The sequence below is a fragment of the Liolophura sinensis genome, chromosome 1 (assembly GCF_032854445.1).
Source record: "Liolophura sinensis isolate JHLJ2023 chromosome 1, CUHK_Ljap_v2, whole genome shotgun sequence".
Classification (NCBI taxonomy): domain Eukaryota; kingdom Metazoa; phylum Mollusca; class Polyplacophora; order Chitonida; family Chitonidae; genus Liolophura; species Liolophura sinensis.
Genome location: NC_088295.1, coordinates 50,155,653 through 50,174,724, shown reverse-complemented (window position 1 = coordinate 50,174,724; position 19,072 = coordinate 50,155,653). Strand labels below are relative to the sequence as shown.

The following is a 19,072-nucleotide window of genomic DNA, read 5'->3' as shown; positions in this document are numbered from 1 at the left end:
AGCTACTCATGGCCTACATTACGTAGTGAAAATATTTAATAACAGCTGTGCAAAAGAACAAACACACAGATAAGTGGAAGCCCATGTCTTCCAACTTGCAGACCTGTGTTTTGCTACTTCTGCTATAAAAAAAAAATAATATTGACTTTTTTATTTGCACATATACGCATACTTGTAGTTTTGGCTGATTGCTTTTTTCTTGAAAAGTAGATATTGACCTATATCTGTATAGAATCGGTAGTCATGTAATGTTACAGATGTTAAATTGTTATGCTTGATTTTTTGTTTTTAGCTGTCCTGTAACAATGGTTCTACATTCTTGCCATATAAACTGGATGGAGACGGGGTATGTGTGGTCACAGACAGCTGCCCCCCAGGACTGAGGGCTGTCCCTGAGGCTGGGAGTGCTGAAGGGGGACCCACATTACACGCCAAACTCCGGAAGGCCCTCAAGGAGGTTGACCAAGACAGCAGGTCAGTAGTACAGTATGGGCCCAGAAATACTGAGCAAAAGTGCACAGGTCAGTTGCACATTGTGGATTTAGAAATACTGAGCAAAAGTGTGCAGATCAGTTGTACATTGTGGGCTCAGAAATACTGAGCAAATGTGCGCAGGTCAGTTGCACATTGTGGGCTCAGAAATACTGAGCAAAAGTGTGCAGGTCAGTTGTACATTGTGGGCTCAGATAGACTGAGCAAAATGTGTGCGCAGGTCAGTTGCACACTGTGGGCTCAGAAATACTGAGCAAAAGTGTGCAGATCAGTTGTACATTGTGGGCTTGAAAATAATGAGCAAAAGTGTGCTTGTCAGTTGTACATTGTGGGCTTAGAAATACTGAGCTAAAGTGCACAGGTCAGTTGTACATTGTGGGCTCAGAAATACTAAGCAAAAGTGTGCAGGTCAGTTGTACATTGTGGGCTCAGAAATACTGAGTAAAAGTGTGCAGGTCAGTTGTACATTGTGGGCTCAGAAATATTGAGCAAAAGTGTGCAAGTCAGGTGTACATTGTGGGCTCAGAAATACTGAGCAAAAGTGTGCAGGTCAGTTGTACATTGTGGGCTCGGATATACTGAGCTTAAGTGCACAGGTCAGTTGTACATTGTGGGCCCAGAAATACTGAGCAAAAGTGTGCAGGTCAGTTGTTGTGGGCTCAGAAATGCTGAGCAAAAGTGTGCAGATCAGTTGTACATTGTGGGCTCAGAAATACTGAGCAAAAGTGTGCAGGTCAGTTGTACATTGTGGGCTCAGAAATACTAAGCAAAAGAGTGCTGGTCAGTGCGTACATAATCCATACATTTCAAAATTTCAGTCATTTTATTGTGTTATGCTTGCAAAAGATCTAAAAGTTTTAATTTGACCTAAACATAAACCTAATACTTGGCTCAGACCATTGAAGCCATTCCTCACTGCAACGGTCGGGTCCTTGACTAATGAGATAGTGCGGTTTTAATTTAAACCAAAAGTCAAAGTGGACACTGGGACCAGGATTCTCCGAGTTCGAGTTGTTCACTTACGTTTACTCATCCTGACGCAAAAAGATTTGTGTTCTGATTTTGCATGAGATAGTCAAAAACAAACTTGCTAATGACAAACGAAGATTGTTTATCATTTTTGGTGGACGCCTATTTCAAATTCTGATACCACATACAAGTCATAGTATGGATTACGTCCTCATAACAATGGCCTACCACGACCCCACAAAGCTTGAAAGGTTCGCTGCTGATGCTTGTGGTGGTATTGGAGGTTTCTTTGAAATTTTTGATCACCTGATAATTTTTACACCCTCCTTTCTAAATAAGACAAAGATTTATTCTCTAAGAAATTTTATTTTCTGCTGGTCCATTGGACCAGTACCTTATTAAATGTAGGATTCTTGCAAATTTCGTGCCTTAGTGGTGAAGTCTGGCTTTGGCAACTTTGTCTGTGGGTTTCAATCAGGAAATTTGTCAGGTACGCCCTCGTATAAACTGGAAGACCGTCACAAAACAAAAGCAGTAAATATTTTCAAATAAATAAACTATTTCAGCACAGATATGGATACATGATTTGCTGGTCAGTGTGAGAAAGCAGTGTGATTATCTGATCTTGGACATGTGTACTGTTAGTCAGTTTACCCAGCATTATAGCCAGAAATTAATTCTTTTTATGTATATGTAATACTCAACCTGTACAATGTATGCATTTCAGCGCCCATGTCAAGGAACGATTTCTCAATGATTTGCGGAAGGCACGGGAAAACCTGAAGGGAGATGACTTAGGAAAGGTGAACTTTTTTCATCTTCAACTTTAAGCAGATAAATATGTGTATATGTGTATGAGTGAGAGTCAGTGCTTTGTTTTTTTTTTTCACAATCGTTCATCTAGTCGACATCACAAACACACTTGCCAGGTGTATTTGTGAAGATCCAAGGAAGTTAAATCTGGAGCATCGAAAACTGAGTGCGCAAGTTAGGCAGTTATGATGTCAGAACTCTCGTCAGTCGACAATGGCATCAGCATCCTGGATTTATAAACTAACCAACAATTGTGAGATCCCAAAATGGTTTTATGATTATTCTTTAGCGATGGAATGAATTCTGTATGATGGGATTTACATTTGTTGTGGCAGATATGCATTACATGTACTGTAAATGGGCTATGCCCTAGTTGGTATATGATAACCATTCAGTATAGATTTGGAATTAAGAATTTGTCTTTGTTTAAACCAGTAATTTCTCAGTCATGAATCTTAACAGCACATCAACTGATATAAAAACTGAATGGAAGTGATGGTTTAATGTGAATGTATACACTTTACAGCTTTCATGTTTTATGGTTTTTTTTTTTTTTTGTAGGCATTAAAGGCATTGCGTCACAGGCTGGACGATCCTCAACTACTGGCTTTTGATGTGATTTTGAATATACTCATTTCATATAGAGAAATACAGGTAGGGATCTTCTAGCAATAACCTGATATATAGATTGCCCAAAAAGTGACGCATAGTTTGAAATTGCACCTGTAAAGATCTCTGTATTGTTAAAAGGTGTATAATTAATTTAATAAGATGTCATTTTCAGCCAAGTTACACAGTGAGGAAATCAGTAATCATTAATTAATAATGAAATAAAGGCCAAATGTGGTATTTTGTTGTTGCAACTATAAACTGATTCTTATGCCTTTGCTTAATTAGTAGGAGGAGAAAAGGCTATCAAAGGTAGTTATATTCAGTATGTAAATCACTTAAAGGCTTTCATGTTGCTGTTTTCAGGATTACAATGCAATGGTTACCTTAGTGGAAGAATTGGCAAAGATCCCCAATAATAAAGTAGCAGATCTGGTGACAATTCAGCATTTATACGCCTTTGCTCTTAATAGGTATGTGTGAAAATCTGATTTTATTTATTTATTATTTATTTATTTGATTGGTGTTTTTCACTATACTCAAGAATATTTCACCATAAAGGCGGCCAGCATTATGGTTGGAGGAAACCAGACAGAGCCTTTAGGGGAAAACCACGGCCATCCACAGGTAGCTGGCAGACCTTCCCATGTGCCACTTTGTTGAGCGGCTCCTGGGTCATTGCGCCGCGCTGGCAAGCCAACCACCTTGACCATGGAGGCCCCAAAAATCTTGTTTATACAAGTGCAGAAATCAATGTGGCATTCTTCACTTTAGTATGGTGGTGACTTTTACAGTAACAAGTAGTTAATTCACAAAAAACTTCAAATGTTTTATTTTTCAAAGATAACTGGGATAAGAAGGGAACAGTTCTCTTTAGTTTTTTTTTACGGTAAATCTTGTCTTGAGCATATTGATCTTTGTTAATGTAGTGTGGATTTGTTGTTGTTGTGGTTAGCTTGGCCTGATTATTGAAACCTGAAAGTCCTGAAGCACACATACAGGAGTAATATGTGCATGCTGATGGATGTGACTTTCACATTTAAAGTAAATACATGTTTTGTGCTTCCAGAAGAAACAATGGTGGAGATAGAGACAAAGCTTTGGCCGTGATATTAAGGGTAAGTAAGATCAACGTTCTAACTGTTCCAGCTGTTTGTTGAGGATGTCTGATATTCCATTGAAAGTCCATAGACCAGTGTGAAATCCCTGTGCCTGACATAATCTTGATAGTTGTTGCCAATGCTTGATATTCTGTTGACAGCCTATAGAGCAGTGTCTGTACGTGGGAAGGTCTTACAGCAACCTGCGGATGGTGTGGGTTTCTGCCAAGCTCTGCCCGATTTCCTCCCACCATAATGCTGGCTGCCATTGTATGAGTGAAATATTCTTGAGTATGGTGTAAAACACCAATCAAATAAATAAATCAAAAAAATAGAGCCGTGTGAAACCCCTGTTTATAAAATTTAGCTCTATGTGGTTGATGTGTGATATTCTATTAACAGGTTATAGTCCAGTGTGAAACCCCTGTCCCTGACATGATCTAGCTCTTTGTTGCTGATGTGTGATATTCTATTGACAGGTTATAGTCCAGTGTGAAACCCCTGTCCCTGACATGATCTAGCTCTTTGTGGCTGATGTGTGATATTCTATTAACAGGTTATAGTCCAGTGTGAAACCCCTGTCCCTGACATGATCTAGCTCTTTGTTGCTGATGTGTGATATTCTATTGACAGGTTATAGTCCAGTGTGAAACCCCTGTCCCTGCCATGATCTAGCTCTTTGTGGCTGATGTGTGATATTCTGTTGACAGGTTATAGTCCAGTGTGAAACCCCTGTCCCTGCCATGATCTAGCTCTTTGTGGCTGATGTGTGATATTCTGTTGACAGGTTATAGTCCAGTGTGAAACCTCTGTCCCTGCCATGATCTAGCTCTTTGTGGCTGATGTCTGATATTCTGTTGACAGGCTATAGACCAGTGTGAAACCCCTGTTCCTGACATGATCTGCTTGTGTGGCCGCATCTACAAGGACAAATTTGTCGAGTCAGAATTCCAGGACAAGGAATCGTTGGAAAATGCAATTGTCAAGTAGGTGTCATAGGGATTTTGTACAGACATTATTTTCATCTCCTTTAAGGTATGAACAAAAGGGTAGACATTTTTGTTCCAAGTCTTTGTTGGTTTATGGTACCAAATGATTGCATTGTATTTGAGCATCTTCATTCGAATGGCAGAGTGAACGGTGATTAAAAGTATCACACGCTGAAAGTCTGCCAACCCTTGACAACAATGTTGCGGGTTCAAATCCATCTGTTGCCGGTTTATTTGCAATTTTAATTTGGATACTTTGTTCTGTTTTTCATCCACTAATACTGATGAATGTTCAGTATTCTAGAATATGGCATAAAACACCAATCAAATAAATAATTATTTGTGTCGTGGTGTGTTTCAGGTATCGTCAGGGTTTTGATGTCCAGCCAAACGAGTATGCAGGAATAAATCTCGCCACTCTTCTAGTCATTTCTGGCAAACAATTCTCAAAATGCCCAGAGTTACAGAGGATAGGTAAAATAATATTAGTGTTTTTAATCAGTTTCAAAACAGGGAGCCCAGATTTTGTTTTGTCAGTGACAGTGTGAACAACTTGATGTGTCTTATTACATATTGCTTGGGTACACATGTACAATTTCTGACAGTGTGAACAACTTATTACATATTACTTGGGTACACGTGTACAATTTCTGACAATTTTCTACAATATGCGAAATTTTCCAGATAAAATTTATATATAAGAGAATGAAACATAAAGTTGTCCATTTTGTCATATTTTTATTTATAGTTCAACAGATTTTTGCAGACATTTTTGTATGATGTAAGATGTTACCTCCGATTTTGTCTTTATTTATAAAGTACTGATTTCATTGATTCACTATTAATTTGCTCAGATTTATGACTGTCATCCTTCCATTTCACAGGATTAATACTAAACAATTTAATTGGGAAGAAAGGAAGTTTGACATCGTTGAAGGATTATTGGGATGTTGCTACCTTCTTTGAAATCAGCGTTCTTGCCGAGGATTATGGGAAGGCAGTACAGGCAGCAGAGTGTATGTTCAAATTAGAGCCCCCAAACTGGTGAGTGTCAGCAATTGCTTTAGAGTTGCTTTCTCCGTTCACGCATCTAGTTTTTAAGAAAGAAATACCTGTGTCTCATCACTTATTTTGCTCTGATATGTTTGAATATCATCGCACCACTGGCTCCATCTTGATGCATTAATTCATGGTAATTCTTCTGTTTGAAAATGTATTCCAGGAAATGTTAATATGTTAATAATGTTAATCAGTGTTCATGCATGGCATATTTGCAAGTGTGTGATTGTAATTAACAGAAGGTCTAGAGTGACAAGATGGTCATTCTATCTTTGTTTTTATAAACTTAACTGCAAACAAAGAGTTTGTAATATACATGTATTGACTCCATACTCGATCTGTTATGCCAGGTATCTCAAGTCGACCATAGGTAATATCACGCTTATCAACGGATTCCGAGTCCAAGAGGAGGATGGGGGTGTAATGGGAAAGGAGAAACAGGTATGTAAATTACTAGAGGTGTATAATCATCACCAGTCCAGGCTTAAGAGAGGAGAGCAAGTGTTTTAACCTGGAGATCAGTGTTTATCTTTATCAGCCAAGGGGAGATAATCAAACACAGGCTGGTGTCCTCCATCCTGCAGTGGTTATGTCTTTCTTTATGGTAGTTGGAGGACTCATATTTTTTGTGCTATTCAGGATTCGATGTAGCTTAATGGCCATGGTATCTCTAGAACTAATGAGTCAAGATCTTGTGTTGAAGGCTTTTGTCTAGGTTTGCCCATCTCTCCCTCATATGTTTGTCAATATTTTGAAATTTTAGCTGGTAATAATCATGCCCATTGGATATCTCCGGAAATTCTTGGTTGGAGCTTTGTAATATCAGAGTACCACAGAGGTGATCATTCTGAAAAGTAACCCAGTGTGTTAAAGAAAATAATTGGAACTTAGTTTTGAGTGTGACTGGAAAACTGGAAGATTAGGAGATAGAGAAATTTGACTTTCTAAGAGGATTTTATGTGAAATTTTCATGATGTTTTACAGCTATTTTTGTTTTGGATGGACTTCTTTGTGGAGGCGACAAAAACAGATATGTCAGATGTCCGCTTTCCTGTAAGTAATTGATGTCCAGTAACTATGCTTATTAGGCATTGAGAAAATAAATGTTAACTATTAAATGACCTGTGGCAAACACTTGTGTCGTTTTTGTTATGAACTAGTGAATGGTGTTGAATCTCTTGCTAAACTTTGCCAGGGCAATCGTTTCCCAAATCACAGACTGTTTGTATTGCAACTCATGTCAAGGAGACAACTCTGAAGAGATAACGTTACTGTGTGATTTTTACGCCTTCACAGTGTGAAGTAGAAATTGAGTGGAGATATTTGTCGTTTCTAGGTGCTTGTTCTAGAACCAACAAAGGTGTTTTTACCAAGCTACGTCCAGATCAATGATCACACAGAAGACAATGTGAGTTTTGGGGTTTCTTTCTGCTCGTTCTGATAAAATTCTAACCCATAAAGTTGAGCAGCCCAGTTCTGGTTCATGTTAAATCAGTTGACTATGATGAATAAATTACATCGTGAATTGCTCTTCTACATGCGTAAAGGTTGGACTATTAGAATAGATTGGATCACATTTCTAATTTGATGTGTAAAAGTTTTGTAGTGCATTGAATATGGAAGAATGAAAAGTATCATAGTTACATTTTAGTCATGGAAGAAATTAATACAAAAAACAACTTCTTTTGGTGAATGGATCAAATGGAACAGCAGAGGGTTTCTGGGAAAGATTTTTATAAATATGACAGTGTATTCATGTGCCAGTGTTATATTAAGCTTGTTGTTGTTGTATTTCAGTGTGTAAGGTTATGGCATGTGATCTCTGACCCAGAGGACAAATTCGGCCATGAGTGGATGTTCCCAGGTGCCACAATAAAGGGTGTTAGGTTAGTCAGTCTAATTTGCAGGTTTGAGGGTTAATGATAAATGATAAACTGGTCAAGGATTCTGTATTACAATTCTAACTATCATAAAAACAGCGCCAGCCGTACGTGGGAAGGTCTGCCAGCAACCTGAGGATGGTGGTGGGTTTCCCTCGGGCTGTGCCCGTTTTTCTCCTACCATAATGCTCGCCGCTGTCGTATAAGTGAAATATTTTTGAGTACGATGTAAAAAAGGATTCAAGTAAATAAATAAATAAATTCATAAAAACAGTTTTAAAATGGAGGGTTGTCATGCTTGAAACAACTTACACACCTATTGTAATTCTTCAACCTTTTCGCATGTTTGCAAAGTTTTTATTCAAGCCTATTCTAAAGGCATTATTCTGTGTAGACTGACATAGTTACACCTTTTGTGAAGCCCTGAAATTGGCCAACCCATCCAATGTAGTTTTGTCTCTAAAATCAAATTAAAAATGTGCAAAAATTGCAACAAAAGTTGCTCTTTCATATGCGAAAAGCTTGAGGAATTAGCGCAAGCAAAACAATACTATAACATAGTGCCTTTTGCTCATGATCTTTAACAAAAAAATTATTTCAACAAGTAAGTTGTAACACTGGTCTATTTGTTTACGATTTCAGCTGTTGGACGTAGACGTATTTACTGTTTTCATATTTAAAATTTGGGATGTTGTGTACTGTTTCTACTTGTTAATATATTGTAAATTTAAATATGGAGGGCATCCGAGAAGAGCAAATTGTACGATTTGCTAGAGTTACTGTCTTTTATTAGGGTTTAAATGATTCATCGTATAGATTTCACGAAAGACAAGCTTATGAGAAGGCTGACACAGGTTAGGTAGCTGATTTATGTGTATTTCGTTGCCTTCACAAAAGCAGCAGGGAGAAAACCATGTCATTATTCATGGATGACAATCTGATTATAATTTTTAACCCTAAAACATTGTAGCTTTTGGACAAGTTACTTTTCCTTAGTTGTGTGATTGTAACAAGTCTATTTGAGGATATATATCTGTTTGTTTCAGTAAGTACAAGCGTGACCACCGGGCAGTATTTCTCTATGTGGAGGAGAATTCAGATGACTTTCACATCTTCTTCTCATCAGAACTCCAAGCTACTAGGTAAAATTTCGATTTTTTAGAACCTAATCATTGATACCATCTACGAAACTGATGTATTTTTGCTCTCTAATTTTGTAAATATAACCACTATACTTTGCAATAGTATTTGTAGATTCCATCTCACTATTTGTGGAACCTTGTTGACACTAAATAGTTTTGTGAAGCTCGTGTGACCATTTGTAGAGTCTAACATTTGTTCAAGACCACTTGTGCTTATGTGTACATCACACCTGAGAAAGTTTTTTCATTATATAATGTATAATATACATGTATAATAATTAAATTAGTTAACAATTAATTGTTTCTGACTTCACTTAAAAATTTGTTAGAGGCAAATAGCCTTAAAATATTACTTTTGACGCAGAATCTGACTTTGTTCCAGCAGAATATCATCCTACCTTCCAACCAAGCCTCAGAGCACCTGTCTAAGATAAGGAAAAACTCTCAGGATCAGGAAAATATGTTACTTTTTCACGGATGGAAAATTTAATTCAAATAGTGTAATCACGCTGAATTATATTTTATGTATTTTAGATTCTGTGACCTGGTAACTGAGATGATCTCTGCATGCAAACAGGGTATTGACCCATCTGACCTGGACTTGGAGCCTATAGGAGGGTTGCTGGAGGTAAGGTGCCAGTGTACACATGCACTATACACGGCAAATATGCTCAACCAAAGCCTTGTTCATTATTGGAAAGGGGTATAAGCTTTAGAATTTTAGAAGGATATGCTGTCTTGCCTATCTTTGGACCCTACATGGAAACACAGAAAACACGGACCATAAGGAAGTGGCATGATCAGAGCATTATAAATTCACCAGTTAACTGTACAGCTGTCGTTGAGCTGAAAATTGACTACGGTGTAAAATATGGTATCAATCACAACAGTGCCCCACACCCCCCACGCCCCACCCCAACAAAAAAGAAAAAGATAATAAACTATATAACAGTGTTTTGAGTCAAAACAGAAATGAATTGAAATATATTTTTGAATAGTGGACATTTATTTATTCCGATTAACAGATTTGCTTCTCTTTGCAAATAATAAGGCAAAAAGAAGTAAAAGTGGATAGAATTTAGAACTGAGATTGAAAATTAATTTCATAATTTTGTGTAATTTTCAGTATGAGTATGACACTGATGAGAAGGGAGGGCGTGTGGTGTTGGGTAGAGGAACCTATGGGACAGTGTATGCAGCTCGCTGTTTGAAGACTCAGATCAGAGTGGCCATCAAAGAGGTGCCAGAGAAAAATATACAGTGAGTGGTTTCAGCACAGTGTACAGTCTTAAATCAAGGATTTAAAATTCCAGTATGAAAGTTTAATAAAACATTAAAAACTTCGAAATGAAAGTGTTGATATTATGGACAGTTTAATATTCCTGAGATTTTGCAGGAAACTTAAATAGCTCGGTGCAAGTGTGATTGTTAAATTATTAACATTGGCGATAATGTTTGGACCTGCGTAAAGTTTTGTTCATCATGCTCGTGCTGATTTGCAAGACGAAGATGATATTTTATCACCACAAGTTAATGTTTGACATCTTAGCGTTTGCATTGTTAAATTTTGAATTTTATAGAGAAGTTCAACCCCTCCATGAAGAAATCAAACTCCATTCCCGCCTCAGCCACAAAAACATCGTGAAGTATTTAGGATCTGTCAGTGAGGATGGCTATTTCAAGATATTCATGGAGCAAGTCCCAGGAGGTATGTGATGTCTGGTCTTGTCTTTTTTCCAGTTCTGGTTTGAATTCAGAAGAGAAAAGCCAGTTTTTGTGCAGGTTTATTCAAGATGAGCACACTTTTCTCACAGTTTTTTTTATTTTTTATGCATCATGTATAAGTTGTAGAAGATACATGTACGTGTACTGTAAATCACTTAGAGTTTAGCCGTTGATTTTGAAAAGTGTATCCCATGATTCCTTATGTCTGGTTGTGATTGTTGGTAATTGGGGGTCATTGGGGGTTTTAGAAGTGTGTTCACAAGATTGTAAGTGCTGGGGACAGGACCAATAAACATGTTCACGCTTCACTGAACGTGTAACAGTTAGCTCTAGTAGAATCACTTCACAGCTTACTGGCTGAATGCAGAGCTCATTCGTTACGTGGCCGAGTCTAAGTTTTTGCCATTTGTGTTCTTCAGGAAGCTTATCTCAGTTACTTCGGTCAAAATGGGGGCCACTGAAAGGCAATGAAACCACAATTGCTTACTACACCAAGCAGATTTTGGAAGGCTTGAAATACTTGGTAAGTGCCGGGCGGGTATTTGCTGTGTCACACATAGGTGGCTGCATGTTAACATGTTAAGCCCCCTTCACCTGCCCTCTCCCCAACATGTCCAACCCCCACCCCCACCCCCGCATATCTAAGGGTATTTCTTGCCCTCAATTTATTACCCACATGCAATTATAGAACACTCTAAAAACATATAATATATAATTTTGGTTTGGACTGTTACTATCTAAGTACGTGTATAATGACTTGACAGTTTGATCTATGTAGTTAGTGTCTAATTTTAATACCCAGAAATATTGTTTCTGGGTATTATAAAATTATTTTTATATTTATGCTCCAGATTTGAAACTGTTGATAATTTGTCTTTGACAGCATGACAACAAGATTGTCCATCGTGACATTAAGGGAGATAACGTACTAGTGAACACATACAGCGGGGTGTTGAAGATCTCAGACTTTGGTACATGTAAGCGGCTGTCTGGTATCAATCCAAGGGCGCTTACTTTTGCAGGTAAATTTTTTTTGGATACATTTGGAATTTAAAGGACTTTGTGTCCGACAGCACATCGGATGCGGAAGTCATTTGCAGCACATTTACAGAGTTTTCTCTATGTTCCTTATACCCATTATACAGTTATCTCAACAGGATGTTTTTGATTGGTAGATATCCTTTGGAAAGCAGGTTTTGTGTAACAACATCCAGAAAGTGTAGTCGCCAATAATGTTAGTTTTGTAAAGATGCTATTTACTAATATTCTTGTAGAAACATTCCTCATATGTCCTGCTAAAGCATTCTGTGAATCTATATGCTTTGTAAATGATTGTGGTGTAATTTTCCCCAGGCACAATACAGTACATGGCCCCAGAGGTCATAGATAAGGGGTTTAGAGGGTACGGACCAGCGGTAAGATTACATCACTTCTCTTGTTGAATTATTAATGTTAGTGTTCATAGTTCCTCTAACCATAGATCTCATTTCCATAGTATTTTGTGAAGTTATCTCGACTTTGGCATAACCAAAGGGTTTGGCGTGTGAGGGAAACTCATTGGTAAATCTTGGCATTAATGCATCACTTGATATTATAAAAGGTAATAGGGAAATAATAGGGAATATTTTTTCAATCTGTTTCAATTATTTTTCTAGCAATCTTTCTATGTTACGATTATAGTTATACAGGAATCATTGTAGCTAGTTAAAGCCTTGAGCAAAAACAGTTTATAGTTGTGAAAAGATAAATTCGAATAAATGTTACTTTCTAAAAATGCATGCGTTTCCATGTGTATGTGTATATACATGGTTTTTTTTTTGTGTGTATGTGTAAAGTGTAAATAGATTGTTGTCTTCTCGCCAGGCTGATATCTGGTCATTGGGCTGCACTGTTGTTGAAATGGCGTCTGGAAAGCCACCTTTCATTGAGGTATGAGATTAGTACTGGTGAGCAGAAAGCTGTGCTTGCCAGGGAAATGAACTTAGTCACTTCATACAAGCTTGTATTAGGCAAAGCTCATTTCATTGAGGTATGAGATTAGTACTGGTGAGCAGAAAGCTGTGCTTGCCAGGGAAATGAACTTAGTCACTTCATACAAGCTTGTATTAGGCAAGGCTCATTTCATTGAGGTATGAGATTAGTACCAGTGAGCAGAAAGCTGTGCTTGCCAGGAAAATGAACTTAGTCACTCCATACAAGCTTGTATTAGGCAAGGCTCATTTCATTGAGGTATGAGATTAGTACCGGTGAGCAGAAAGCTGTGCTTGCCATGGAAATGAACTTAGTCACTTCATACAAGCTTGTGTTAGGCAAGGCTCATTTCATTGAGGTATGAGATTAGTACTGGTGAGCAGAAAGCTGTGCTTGCCAGGGAAATGAACTTAGTCACTTCATACAAGCTTGTATTAGGCAAAGCTCATTTCATTGAGGTATGAGATTAGTACTGGTGAGCAGAAAGCTGTGCTTGCCAGGGAAATGAACTTAGTCACTCCATACAAGGTTGTATTAGGCAAGGCTCATTTCATTGAGGTATGAGATTAGTACCGGTGAGCAGAAAGCTGTGCTTGCCAGGGAAATGAACTTAGTGACTCCATACAAGCTTGTATTAGACAAGGCTCATGCGGGCAATATCTGGGAAATTTTGAAATCTGTTACTTATACTTGTTACTTATATAAATTAGGAACTTATATGAATCCTGTAATAATGGCATATTAAATGGCCCAGAATGACCCAGGTATGCAGGGATTAAGATGATGAATACCATACTTCCTGTGTGAAAACTTTTGAGAAGGTTGTGTGTTTCTTTCTCATGAAGATGTGTTGTCTATTTGTAGCTGGGTAGCCCTGAGGCAGCCATGTTTAAGGTGGGATACTACAAGATCCACCCTGAGATTCCAGACTGCATGTCTGAGAAAGCCAAGCAGTTTATTCTGAGGTCAGTGCCTGCATCAGAAAAAAAAACAAAAAAATATTTCTAAGCTAAATAGCGTAATATAAAGTATGTAAAGCCAAGAAAACTGCTCAGACTTTTACAATAGTTCTGAAGACATTCAACAAAATGTGTTGAAGCCATTATTGGGGAGATTGTTTTCATCTGGTTGCCATGGATTATGCTCAACTGACAATGTGTGCCCAAACCGTGCATTTTGCATGATTGTTTTAGCAGCTGCCTGATTATGGTATGTTGTCTCCACAGGTGCTTTGAGCCGGATTCAGAGACCAGGGCCTCAGCTAGTCTGTTACTGGAGGATCCGTTCATAGTCGAGTGAGTACAAGCCATACAGCAGTTTCAAGTGTGCATCAGTATTCTTAATATAGAATGGGCCGTACATGAGACAAACAGTTGGCCATGTGACATTTAATTCCTATCCCACAAAATTGCTGACTCTGGCACAGCCCAGGATGTGTGTTTTTTTTTTTTTTGTTCTTTTTTCTTTGACTGTTTTTATGATTCGACAGTATCCTATAAGTGAAATAGTTTTTTGTAACGACCTCACAGTTTGTATGTGGATAACAACTTCTGATTTGTCATACATAAAGAAACTCTATGGTGTTACTCTGTCATCTTCTAAATGCATCTTGAAGAATGTATAACCCTGCAACAGAGAAACATAAACTTAAATACATTCACGTATTCCAGTGCTGTTAAGCTGGGTTTTGCTGTTTTCTATGAAGTTGTTGTCAGGACATGCAAATTCAGTTAGTGGCATCGTATGTTTTACTGACCATGCTTCAGGTCCCTGGGATCTAAAAAGAAGAAAAAAGACAAGAAACCACCTGAACCAGCTAACATGTTCCTCAGAAGTACCTCAGGTGGGAATCCAGGCTGTTTTTTTTTTTTTTTAGACCCATCGTTAATGATGGTTTGTATTACGGTATCATGTTCTCTGGTCGACAGTCCGGCTGGCTGTGTGGCTGTCGGTTCATGAAGTTTTCAATGTTAACACTATAGCTACAGGGCCACTTCACTTAGAACTTTTTAACTGTAGGTGCTTATCTACCATAGGCCTAGAAGCCCATTAAAACAAGATCCTGACAGGTGTTTCTTGAGTTTCTGAAATCTGTGTTATTACTTGTTATGAGTTGCTCACCTCCATTGATCCATTTCAGTGTCCATCATTGCAAACTGTTAATGAATAGATGTAGAATTGGCTGTGAGTAATACCTTCTAATATATTATGTAACTGGATTTCTGGGAAGTGCACTAACAGCTGGGGCGTTACAGAAACTCGTGTTAGAAGCTTATTAGTACTTAAATATATGTAGGACAACTCCTAAGCATGCATGCATGTGCTAAGAAATGAAAACCAAACGTTTTCATGTGTACTTTCAGTCAAAAATTGTTTTCTGGAATCTGCCCCTGGACTGTATTTTACCAAGGTCAGTCCGCTATGTATATGATCTCTGTCTTGATTTTTCTCTAGTTCCTCAAGGCAATGCTCAGATGAGGCCACCAACGAATTTGAGACTTCCTCGGAAACGGCACATGCGACCGTGAGTCACTTTTTTTGTAATTTTTTTTGCCACCTGGTACATATAACTATTTACAATATGTTAAGACTTACAATAATTATTTTTGTTTGAAAATATAAAAAAAGTGTTTGAGGACACAGATTTGAATCCACCTCTTACTGAGTCGACTGGGGCATTATTAAGTCAGTAAATGGTAATTAAGAGCTAGCATATACCTGGCAGATATCTGTAGGCCACTGCATCCATTCCAGTATTCCAATATTTTTCATAAAACCGAAAAACCTGACCATTTTTGTACAATTGAAATTTTGTACTCTTGCCAAGTAAATAAATGACTAATCTTAGAATGTTACTTTTCATATTATAAACTTGTTCTTGTGTACTTTCTCTGTCAGTGTAGAAGGGTCTTCCCAAGATAAGATCATTTCTTCTTGATATAACAAGGCTAAAAGGACAAAGAATTGTGTAAACAAAACTGTATCTAAGATGTTTCGTCTGATTTTAGGACCAGGCGAATATCGTCCCCTGAAGATGAAGCTGATTCTACACAAACGGATGGATCCATACCTGAGCTGGACAGGTAGGATCCAGCTTTGTCAGTCACACCCCCATCCCACCCCCAACACAGTAACTAGTGAACTAACCCGTAAACATAACCCATGTGTGTGTGTGTGTGTATATATATATATACACTCAAAAGCACATACATGTATATATACCCTCCATGTAGAAGTAGGGAACATATAGCAGACGCATTGTTACAACAGTCCTCTATCCAATCTCATCCAGGCCATATCTGGGTAATAATTGGTGGTAGGAATATAAACTTGGGTGACAGCATTATTAAATGAGTGCATTATATCTATGCACTCTCATATTTTTGGTTTGTGCTTCTGGTACATTTGTAGAGAGAGACTTCTTCTTGTCATACATATATCTCAGTTACATATGGTGAAAGGAATCTAAAAACTGGGTGATAGTTTTCATGGGTAACCCAGTAGTTCATTCTTATAAATGGTTTGTGTTCTTACAAATGTACGACATTTGTTATGGTTAAACTGTTTGTTGTTAGATAGATTTGGTTGGCAGTTTTGACGTGCATTATGGTGGTGACCATGTTATTGGTCTGTCGTGTCCATGAGAGGCTACAGTATGCAGTCATGAAAATAATACATTTCTCATCTCTTGTTTCAGTGATGATTGGTGGTAAAAAACTTGAAACTTGGGTTACAGTTGTGATTATGTTCTGTAACATTTGTCTGTCTGTCTGTTTGTTCTTTTGTCAATACAAAACAGGGTGAACTTCTTAACACGTGTAAGTGGTCTCCATTTCTTACCCTTGGTTAGAAATCTGAAATCCTACCAGAGTTCTGGTGTGAACTCAGCGTGCTTGTGTGCATTGTCAAGTACACGTAGTTTGTTAGTCCTTCTGTTTGTCTGTCTGTTCTTCTGTTTATCTGTTTTCTGTTTGTCCATTTGTTCTTTTTGTTCGTCTGTCTGTCCTTCTGTTTGCCTGTCATTCCTTCTGTTTGTCAGTTTGTCCTTCAGTCCTTTTGTTTGTCTGTCTGTTCGTTCATCTGTTTGTCCGTCTGCCCTTCTGTTTGCCTGTCATGCCCTCTGTTTGTCCCTCATTCCCTCTGTTTGTTTGTGTGTTCTTCTGTTTGTCTCTCTTCTGTCCTTTTGTTTGTCTGTGTGTTCTTCTGTTTGTCCACCTGCCCTTCTGTTTGCCTGTCATTGCTTCTGTTCGTCTGTCTGTCCTTATGTTTGCTTGTTGGTCTTTCTGTTTGTCTATCTGCCCTTTGTTTGTCCTTCTATTTGCCAGTTTGTCCTTCTGTTTGTTCGTTTGTCTTTCTGTCCTTCTGTTTGTCTTTCTATTTGTCAGTTTGTCCTCCTGTGTAGTCATAAGCTCTTGCCTTGACAATAAACCCATAATGGCAGCGACTGAAAAGTTGGGTGGTAACTTTGATGTACTAATAGTTCTTATCTGTGATGTTGGTTTAACTCTCCATCTGTTCTTTTTGTGATTCTGTACACACAAAGAAGCGAAACCGTTGTGGTTGCTGTAAGGGTCCTGAAGTTTGGAGGTGTTGTGGGTGTGTACTGTTGGTCTGTGGTAGAATTATTAACTCAGACTGTGACCAGTGTTGTTTTTGTACAGATGTTGATATAATGATATACCAGTTGTAATGAGATACATGTATGCCCAGAAGTTTTCAGGGACGGAGAAAGATATACATCCTAACATCTATGATAGACACTACGCTTAAAAATATAGGATTAAAAAAAAAGGCACATAAATGAATGTTGATATAGCTTAAAGAAAATACAGACTGGAATATGTATGGTTCCAAAGCTAGTGTTTAAGCATTATGAGTTGAAAATTGAAGGTAATAGCCATTTAGTATCACTTCAGAATTGCATAATTACCTTAAGGCCCCCTGTTGGAACACCCTACTTTTCCCCTATATTATGTTTCCATACACATTTTACGTACACACTGTTGACCCACACCTGTGACACATAAGTACTGTAAGTAGCTACAGGGTGCTGAAGAGGGTAGCCATGGAGCAGGAACTGTTCAAAGCCAGGCCAGTGTAGTGCGAACTGGCTGACGGCTACAGTTTACGGTTCAGCTCTTCACGGCATGGTCTACATTGAAATGACTTTCTAAATGCTTATTTCTGCAACAAATGCCTTGGAGATGCTCTTGAAATATTGATGTATTCTGAACGGTCAAATTTGTTCGTCCAAATGTCATAACAGATAAATAAAGAACTGTACATATGACAATGTTTTCTCTATTTTTCAAAGTAGTATCAGGTAAAAGTATAGTTACAGTCAGCCTTTGTGTTAATATGCCTTCATTTCATCTCAGGTAGAAGCATTTGAAAGTGTTGTGTCAACTGTCAGTGGCGGTATTAGTTGTCTTTGACCTTGAAGTTCTTATAGGACTTTTGTTTCAGAGATCTCGGAGGTTTTCAGAGATATATACTTTTAGTGGTGAAAGTCACATGTCTGTGTCTTTACATTTCCTTTTTGTCTACTCTGAAAGCACATTCCTGTTGTTGTTGTTCTTTTTGCACTCCTTGTTTCACTTTCGGTTTTGTTTGCAGTCCTATGGTTCACCCTAAAACATGGCACAAGTCAACAACTGCTGTTCCGGCCTCTGCTAGCATTTCAAGGTAGATAACCCCTTGTCCCCTATCTCCATGGTTATGCAAAATTGATACTATTAATAATTCAGAATTACATGTGTTCATTATTTACTTTTTCATGTCTAATGCAGTCAGCTGGAACCAGGTTTTGAATTGCCCAACATTTTCTATACCAGCTGGCTAAAGACAGAGAAAGTTCCGATGTGTAAAATCATTAAACATCGAAACAGAGCAGAACAAAAACAACTTAAACATTTTGATTTCTGTTGAGGCAGCATATCATGTAGATGCTGTAGACATGCATTTGTCTGTGAATATGGAATGATTTGACATCAAGATGTGTGAACAATCTGGTAAAGATGAGCCGTTCATGAATATTATAATGGTTAGCAGCAAAAATTTGGTCAGTGTGTAATCATGATAAAATTTTATAGTGGAAAATTACAGTAAAAGTAGTAGAAGGAATCAGTTGTCTCATATTAAATCTGACCTGCAGAATTGCTGTGTACATGTGTCAGCATGAATCTTTTGAGCATGGTGTTTTGTGACTGGCACATTCGCCGTACAAATTCATACCAGCAAAGTACAGTGTAATCTTAAACTATCCCACATAATCTAGAAAATGAACGTAAATGGCCTGAAAATATGTCAGAGTTCTGAAAAAT

At 37.9% G+C, this 19,072-nt stretch overlaps 1 protein-coding gene across 3 annotated transcripts in view; it reads left to right on the top strand.

Annotated features, from left to right (window-relative positions):
* Positions 1 to 19,072, top strand: part of LOC135482089 (mitogen-activated protein kinase kinase kinase 15-like) — a 54,098-nt gene that overhangs the window by 18,928 nt on the left and 16,098 nt on the right. For all 3 annotated transcript variants that reach the window (XM_064761925.1, XM_064761926.1, XM_064761927.1), the window contains 26 exons: positions 293 to 474; positions 2,189 to 2,264; positions 2,836 to 2,928; positions 3,250 to 3,356; positions 3,953 to 4,001; positions 4,848 to 4,969; positions 5,334 to 5,446; positions 5,857 to 6,016; positions 6,382 to 6,472; positions 7,016 to 7,084; positions 7,368 to 7,439; positions 7,829 to 7,917; positions 8,958 to 9,053; positions 9,588 to 9,681; positions 10,180 to 10,313; positions 10,634 to 10,761; positions 11,198 to 11,301; positions 11,662 to 11,800; positions 12,132 to 12,193; positions 12,642 to 12,707; positions 13,614 to 13,714; positions 13,976 to 14,044; positions 14,516 to 14,592; positions 15,204 to 15,273; positions 15,758 to 15,832; positions 18,366 to 18,434. In XM_064761925.1, coding sequence (XP_064617995.1) covers positions 293 to 474; positions 2,189 to 2,264; positions 2,836 to 2,928; positions 3,250 to 3,356; positions 3,953 to 4,001; positions 4,848 to 4,969; positions 5,334 to 5,446; positions 5,857 to 6,016; positions 6,382 to 6,472; positions 7,016 to 7,084; positions 7,368 to 7,439; positions 7,829 to 7,917; positions 8,958 to 9,053; positions 9,588 to 9,681; positions 10,180 to 10,313; positions 10,634 to 10,761; positions 11,198 to 11,301; positions 11,662 to 11,800; positions 12,132 to 12,193; positions 12,642 to 12,707; positions 13,614 to 13,714; positions 13,976 to 14,044; positions 14,516 to 14,592; positions 15,204 to 15,273; positions 15,758 to 15,832; positions 18,366 to 18,434 — 2,507 coding nt within the window. The remainder of the gene's footprint in view (positions 1 to 292; positions 475 to 2,188; positions 2,265 to 2,835; positions 2,929 to 3,249; positions 3,357 to 3,952; positions 4,002 to 4,847; positions 4,970 to 5,333; positions 5,447 to 5,856; positions 6,017 to 6,381; positions 6,473 to 7,015; positions 7,085 to 7,367; positions 7,440 to 7,828; positions 7,918 to 8,957; positions 9,054 to 9,587; positions 9,682 to 10,179; positions 10,314 to 10,633; positions 10,762 to 11,197; positions 11,302 to 11,661; positions 11,801 to 12,131; positions 12,194 to 12,641; positions 12,708 to 13,613; positions 13,715 to 13,975; positions 14,045 to 14,515; positions 14,593 to 15,203; positions 15,274 to 15,757; positions 15,833 to 18,365; positions 18,435 to 19,072) is intronic.